Source organism: Saccostrea cucullata, unplaced genomic scaffold, assembly GCF_032062105.1.
Source record: "Saccostrea cucullata isolate Sc308-1 unplaced genomic scaffold, CSIRO_AGI_Scuc_v1 ctg15438, whole genome shotgun sequence".
Lineage (NCBI taxonomy): Eukaryota > Metazoa > Mollusca > Bivalvia > Ostreida > Ostreidae > Saccostrea > Saccostrea cuccullata.
This window is the reverse complement of record NW_026917938.1, coordinates 1-7,500: the sequence shown is the minus strand read 5'-3', so window position 1 is coordinate 7,500 and position 7,500 is coordinate 1. Positions and strand designations below refer to the sequence as shown.

General features: G+C 35.1%; 1 protein-coding gene and 1 long non-coding RNA gene across 2 annotated transcripts; both read left to right on the top strand.

Annotated features, from left to right (window-relative positions):
* Window positions 1-1,805: 1,805 nt before the first annotated feature.
* LOC134264387 (uncharacterized) lies at window positions 1,806-5,940 on the top strand. The gene is made up of 6 exons (XR_009991518.1): window positions 1,806-1,909; window positions 2,585-2,641; window positions 2,839-2,930; window positions 4,287-4,378; window positions 4,545-4,794; window positions 5,040-5,940. It is a non-coding gene; the product is annotated as an uncharacterized LOC134264387 (long non-coding RNA).
* Window positions 3,280-4,125, top strand: LOC134264286 (uncharacterized; the record flags this gene model as incomplete). The annotated part of the gene is made up of 1 exon (XM_062746617.1): window positions 3,280-4,125. A coding segment is annotated over one exon (846 nt), but the record flags the coding sequence as incomplete, so codon positions are not given.
* Window positions 5,941-7,500: the final 1,560 nt, after the last annotated feature.

The window sequence follows — 7,500 nt, the reverse complement described above, 5'->3', positions numbered from 1 at the left end:
AAACGCCCAGATAAATTCAAAAATACAGAGGATTTGGATATTATTCAACGGGAAGGTACGTGTGTTACTTATTTTCACAACATTATTGTATGTTTTACAACTTACCAAAACGTTATTGTTATCAGAAGGGTCTCATTTATGTATATACACTTGACCGAATTTAAACTGCAACCAGTGTCGTCATAAGGCTTTTTTTTTATTAGAACTGTAGAAAAAAATATTACAAGTATAGCAAGGTATGCAGGATTTACGAAATAAAACTGACTTTACACTATCAAATTAGAGTTATTTTAACGACTCATGGACCTCAAAGGAGATCGATATACATGTATATAGTATATATATACTTTTATTTTGCCGATGATTTATATATATATATCAGAAAGACGTAATAAAGAAAGATTATGCCATGAAAGATGTTATCATCATGGCATAATGATATGATACAGTTCAGATTATTACATAAATATGATTTAATTCAAAATAATTCATTTAGGTCCTTATGTCAAGGTGAAGTTTGTCGACGACGGAAAGGAGAAATCTTTCTCTGAGTTTAGCGGTGCGTTTTTGAGTCTTAAAGATGACTCAGAATTAAATTTCAACTCCCTGTATGAAGGCCTTGTTGTTGCAGCACAATGGGAGAACCGTCACTACCAGGCAAAGATTCTGTATATACATAATCCAGGTATTTATAAAAGTGTTACGAATTTTCCCCCATGACCAAAATAACCCACAGATTGGATCACCCCAATTTATGCCCTGAATATTTAATCTATGTATCGTAAATTTATTTGTAGATATCATGGGAATATTACCAATCATCGTATGTCATTAATGTATGCTTTATAATTCATTGTATATGTTTATTTCATGGAAATCCTTTCATTGTAATGTACAAACCCGAATTTCCTCCATATACCAGCCCACTCGTAATAGCAAATGGCCGTCTGGCATTGTTATTCAATCAAGGTACCCAAATCCAACTTGGCATCGTTACCAAAACAATTCCCAAACATCAGATCATCCCTTTTCCCGCATTTGTAATGATAAAGCCTTCACTTGATGCAAAAGTTGTTTGTGTTACCATACAAACGTCGCGCGAATACTGGCGGTACCGCTGGTTATTCGCGCGTGAACTAATTCGGCCCTAGTGATGAAAAGGTATATAAAGAAGGCTCTTTGGACTTTTTCTTCAGTCTGGGACGTTGGTCAGACTCATCAACATCTGACCAGCTCTAAGAATCCCAACTCCCCAGAAGTGGGTAAAATCTGATGCCCCCATATTGGATAAATAAACCCAATCTGCCAAGCCCGGCAGATCCATACCCAATTGATTCATTGATGCCAATCCCCGGCAAATCCATACCCAATTGATTCATTGATGCCAATCCCCGGCAGATCCATACCCAATTGATTCATTGATGCCAATCCCGGCAGATCCATACCCAATTGATTCATTGTTTATAAATTCATCCGGGTAACCCGGTAGAGCCGGATACCTTTTTATTGTCGGGTAACCCAAAATTTATTATTGCCTAATTGCTAATTATCTTATTGTTATTTGTTATTCATTGTTTGCACCATAATAAATTTTATAAATTTGCAACCTGGTTTTCATTTAGAGTTAAAGGGTAAAATTCAGAAACAGGAGACCCACAATAACTTATTATCATTGTAACAAACCCTGGAACAGGCGGAAAACGTTACAAAAGTGTTTAATTTTTTTAGGTTTTTGTATATCATCAGATCATGGTTGTAGATTTTTGTGATTCTTTAAATAATACATATTTAATCACATGTTTAATAGATCAATTGAGGGAGGAAGAGACAGAAACAGAATTGATGTCCAAAGGACAAAAGAAACCAAAGACAATTGCAAATCCTGAAAAGCTACTGATAAAAAAGAGAAGTATGCTTCACTAAAAGTTTTGTTAGTATACATTAAACATTTATTGCAGGATAGTGAGGGAAATATGAATACTTATTCAGCCAAGATACATCATATTCCCCTTGGGCGAAGCCCTCGGGGAATATAAATTTTCTTGGCTGAATAAGTATTCATGTTTCTCAAACATTCATGCAATGAATTGTTTATTATACAGAAACAAGCAAAAACTTTAAGATAGAAATAAACTTTCAAATTTGGCACCGCTATCAAATTCACTTTCATTTTTAACATAAAAAGTTCCTGAAACCTTGACATTTCGTAATCCAGTCTATAGTGATGTTGACTACTCTCGGGAGTTTTCTTTTAGCGAACGATAACTATATTGCTGGAAAATAGGTATCCAAAGAGGTGGAATATGAAAAGCGTGCTGACGACCAGGAAATGTAAAGTTTTATGGCCCGATCACGTGATAATCTGGAACCAATCAGATTACGTGTTAATTGTGTAGAATAGTTATAATGATGTAAAATAATATAAGCTGTGATGTCCTTGGGACAAGTGAAAGTTGAATTCAGGCATGTAACATTTTGGATCACATAAACACTTATTCTTGAATTTTATAAAATTTAGAGAGGGTATACAAAGAGATAGAAATATTATAAATCTTGTCTTTAAAGTCTTAAAAATTTCCTTCAGAGAGAGCTTCCCCAGACGCAAATCAAAAGGATGATGAAATGAAGGAAAAAAGAAAAGGTAAAGTCAAATAACAAAACTCGCCATTGAAAAGCACAGGTGCTTTAGCTTTATTTTAAGAATCTTTTTTTTTTTTGTACACATTGTTAACAAGTTTTAATTCACAGTAATTTTTCAAGTTCCAGAGGTTCCGAAGTAAAATGAATTGAAATCCACATCCAATTAAAATTGCTTCAACCTTTTTTTTTTTTTTATAGAGATGGCCCTAGAGAAAAAAAGGAAAAAACAGGCTGTGGCAGCTGCAGCACAGGATATCGCTGCCAAACTGTATTCTAAGGCTAATATGCATGTAAGTAGAGAGTTAGTTGCTCCCCAGAATCTTCGGCCTAGTCCTGAACCATCAGTGGTTAATCTGATCCCACAGCTCTCTAAGCTCTTTAGTGCCTCCCCCGATTCCACAGCCGTCTCCAAGCTCTTTAGTGCCTCCCCAGATCCCACAGCCCTCTCCAAGCTCCTTAGTGCCTCCCCCGATTCCACAGCCGTCTCCAAGCTCTTCAGTGCCTCCCCAGATTCCACAGCCGTCTCCAAGCTCTTTAGTGCCTCCCCAGATCCTACAGCCGTCTCCGAGCTCTTCAGTGCCTCCCCAGATTCCACAGCCATCTCCAAGCTCTTTAGTGCCTCCCCAGATCCTACAGCCATCTCCGAGCTCTTCAGTGCCTCCCCAGATTCCACAGCCCTCTCCAAGCTCTTCAGTGCCTCCCCAGATTCCACAGCCGTCTCCAAGCTCTTCAGTGCCTCCCCAGATCCCACAGCCGTCTCTAAGCTCTTCAGTGCCTCCCCAGATTCCACAGCCGTCTCCAAGCTCTTTAGTGCCTCCCCAGATCCCACAGCCCTCTCCGAGCTCTTCAGTGCCTCCCCAGATTCCACAGCCCTCTCCAAGCTCTTCAGTGCCTCCCCAGATTCCACAGCCATCTCCAAGCTCTTCAGTGCCTCCCCAGATCCCACAGCCGTCTCCAAGCTCTTTAGTGCCTCCCCAGATTCCACAGCCGTCTCTATGCTCTTTAGTGCCTCCCCAGATTCCACAGCCGTCTCTATGCTCTTTAGTGCCTCCCCAGATCCCACAATCGTCTCTATGCTCTTTAGTGCCTCCCCAGATTTCACAGACGTCCCCATCAGGACCCGAGGTTTATACCACCTCATTTAATAATGATCTACATCAACCCAGGCATGACAACTCTGAAAACTCAATAAATGCTGCTGTTTCTTTTGAAAACTCTCAGCATGATTACTCACAATATCCTTTATCTTCAACCCCTGTAGAGCATGAAAGCATGCTTAGTTTATTGTATGAGAATACTAATAATGGGGCAGCTTATGAACCCTGTGCTAGCAGCAATGAGAATTGCAGGCTTTGTTTTTACAAAGACCTGGAAATCAGGGATTTAAAGTTCAGAGTTCGAAACTTAGAAGAAGAAATTTTACAACTGAGAGATGGAAGTCAGGGTAATTTGTACATGTGTTCATGTAATATATTATTATTTTAATCTTTGATAAGTGAACCAAAGTAATTTTTTTCTTCTCAGTTTAAGGGATCTAATTAATTTTGAGATCTTCACTACATTTTATACAAGAACCCCCATTTTTGCTGAAGAAATGAATTAAAAATATATTTTTTATCAAAATGTATTTCTTTCATTTATTGTAGAGTTGTCTGATGGTGGGAACCTTCCTTCTTCGTCAAAAGTAATGAAAAAACACAAGCCAAAGACCAGACCCAGCATTGAGTGGGCAGACTATGTAAGTTCTTATTGATATATTTACATCAACTGAATATTATTTTATTTCCTTTGAAAATCATTGTAAATCAAAAAGAAACCCCCTCTTTCAATTTTATGAAAGGATAAGCTGATTTACCTCTATAGTTAACAAAATTAAATTTTTCAAGATTTTATTATATTCACAGTATGAGCTGAAAAATGAGGAAAGCCCAAGAGAGGGTTATTGCCTTTTGGCACCCGGAGCAACTATTGCGGTATCTTCCCTATGGTTGCATTCTATGTTGTCATCGCTCTCGAAGAAGAAGAAACAAAAAAAGTCGACAGGATTCGACATCCTTAAAAGATTGATGGACGGTTTCTATGAACCCTGGGATCTGGCTGTGAAGGGTGGCATAACCCCCTTCAAGGATTCCCCTATATATAAATCCTTGAGATGTGAGTACTGTCTCAGTCCTTGGAAATATCTTTTTACTTTATAGTTAAATAATCATGGTTACCAAATGATACTGCACGTCTTGTGTGTATACACATACTTGTAATGCTCGTCATTGGATTTTTGCATATCTAATTCTACATTTCAATTGGTTTATGTAAAACGAAACACAAGAAAGAATATTTACGTAGGAATTCAAGGTTTTAGTTCATTTCATGTACCGGTATTTATATTATTTCATTTGTAGGCTATGCAGAACATAAATTAAACATGGATCTTCCATCTTTCAATCGTGCCTGGATGGAGAAGATGTCAGCCTCCAGATTAACAATGAAAAGGGTTGAAAAGAAAAACAATGATACAGTTTCTTCATCAGACCAATAATTCTGCATATTGTCAGTCTCAATTCCCTTGTAAATTCTTATTTTAGTCTCTTGGTTCCAGTATTATCCTAGGACATTTCAATTAGTTCAATTAGTTCTACTTATTTAAGTTGATGGTTTTAAATGCACCAAGTAGTTTTTGTAGGTTTATGCTTTTTGTAATCCACAAATAGTTGTTCGTAAAAGTATCTTGCATAATATTAGTATTAATTATATTAGATATTCATTAGAAAATATTTTGCAAAGGAATAGTTGATGCATATTTTTACTATTGTTAAATAATTGTTGTGCTCAATGCATAAGATGTTCTGTTTTCACTTTTTTTTTTGCACCTATTCTGTTTTAATTACTTTTTTTATTAAGTTTACAAAATGAAATTGTTTTGCATATATTGTAAATAATTCATTCCAAGTGTTTTTTAGAAGTGATTTGTAAACAATTTTTTCAAAATGATTTGGTTGTGATTTATTCATGATGATTTGGAAGTGATTTGTTAAAGAGAAGTGATTTGTAAACGATTTATTCCGAGTGATTTGGTAGTGATTTGTTAAAGAGAAGTGATTTGTAAACGATTTATTCCGAGTGATTTGGTAGTGATTTGTTAAAGAGAAGTGATTTGTAAACGATTTATTCCGAGTGATTTTGAAGTGATTTGTTAAGAAGAAGTGATTTGTACACGATTTATTCAGAGTGATTTTGAAGTGATTTGTTAAAGAGAAGTGATTTGTAAACGATTTCTTCCGAGTGATTTGGTTGTGATTTGTTTGGAGTACCATTTTGGAAAATAAAAGTGATTTGCTTACAATTTATTCAGAGTGATTTGTTAGCTCATTTGCATGGGAATTTGCATCACTTACAAATCATCTTTAAATCACTGATTTACAAGTGATTTCTTAAAGTGATTTGTTTGGGGATTTTTTTCACTTGGGTACATATGTTTCAGCCAATATGCCCATGATTCAAATCTTTCAATCAGCTCATAGAATTTTATTATTGTTAACCACAATTAAAGGTGTTAATTTTGGGGGGCCATCAGGGCTGTAATCTCTAGCAATGATTTACCATACTTTTTTTTGGTAGCGTCTGTGCATGAGGAGATTTTCTGAAAAAGAATAAGTGGTTATTCAACTTACTTCGATTTTAACAGACTTAAAGCTTGGTCCATGGATGGTTATGTTTGTGGTATATATATTCTTTTTTTTCTTTTTTTATTGCTTGTTTAATTAAAAACAGGCAATTATGATTGTCATTATTATAAAATATTATTTTAAACAAATTGATGTAAAATTGAAGAACCCAAACTGGTGTTTGTAAAAAGATTATAAAAGGAATAAAAGCAATGAATTTAAATTTTATTAATATTGCACTATTATAATTTAAGTACTTTTTTTTTTAACTGATAGGATTTGCCAATTCGACCGCAAGTGCTGCTGCAAGAAATTAAACATGCAGTGACCTTACAAATTACAAAGAAGTCTGAAGAAAATTTTTATTGGACAGATGGGTGTAAAGCACAGACCTGAGATATAAATTGAATTGTGAGAAATATGAATCAGGGATGCAAGTAGAAAATGGCAAATGTGATCCAGATTGATAAAAAATGTTTAAAATTTTTTCTTGTTTTGCAAATATTCAATGCTATGTCAATTGTTATTTTTTCCCCAATATCTAATAGTGTTGAACATTTCACTCCCACTTTTGCCTAAATAGAATGAATAGATTTCCATTTATTTAATATGAATATTAAAAAATGCCACATTTTTTCCATGATGAACTTGTGGGTTAAATAAGAGTTCCAGTTTTTTTCCATACATGCTCCTATTTGTTTGTCAAAGATATAACATCCAATACATTGCTCATGAACATAATGTGTAATTTTGTTCATTCATTTATATGTTTTTTTCTCATAATTATATAATAAATTGTATATAATTTTGCACATTGTTGATGGTTTTGTAAATATTTATGTATGTATGCATCATGTAGTGGTTTTAAGCCATTTTATAACCATGTGATTAACTCCGTATTTTCTCCAGATTTCCGCATTTTATCAACCAAGTAAATACCTCCATATTTTGTATATATGGAAATGCGGAAATCTGGAGAGAATACGGAAAAAGAGTCCAAATACTCCCATCCACATTTTCTCCATATTTTGAATACGGAGAAAATCTGGAAATTTGAATCTATGAAAATCTGGAATGAATGCGGAAAATTAGTCCAAATACTCCCGTCCGCATTTTCTCCTTATTTTGAATATGGGAAAAATGTGGAGATCTGAGGTGCGGGACAGTAGTAATTAACTCTGTAGATACCAATTCTGTT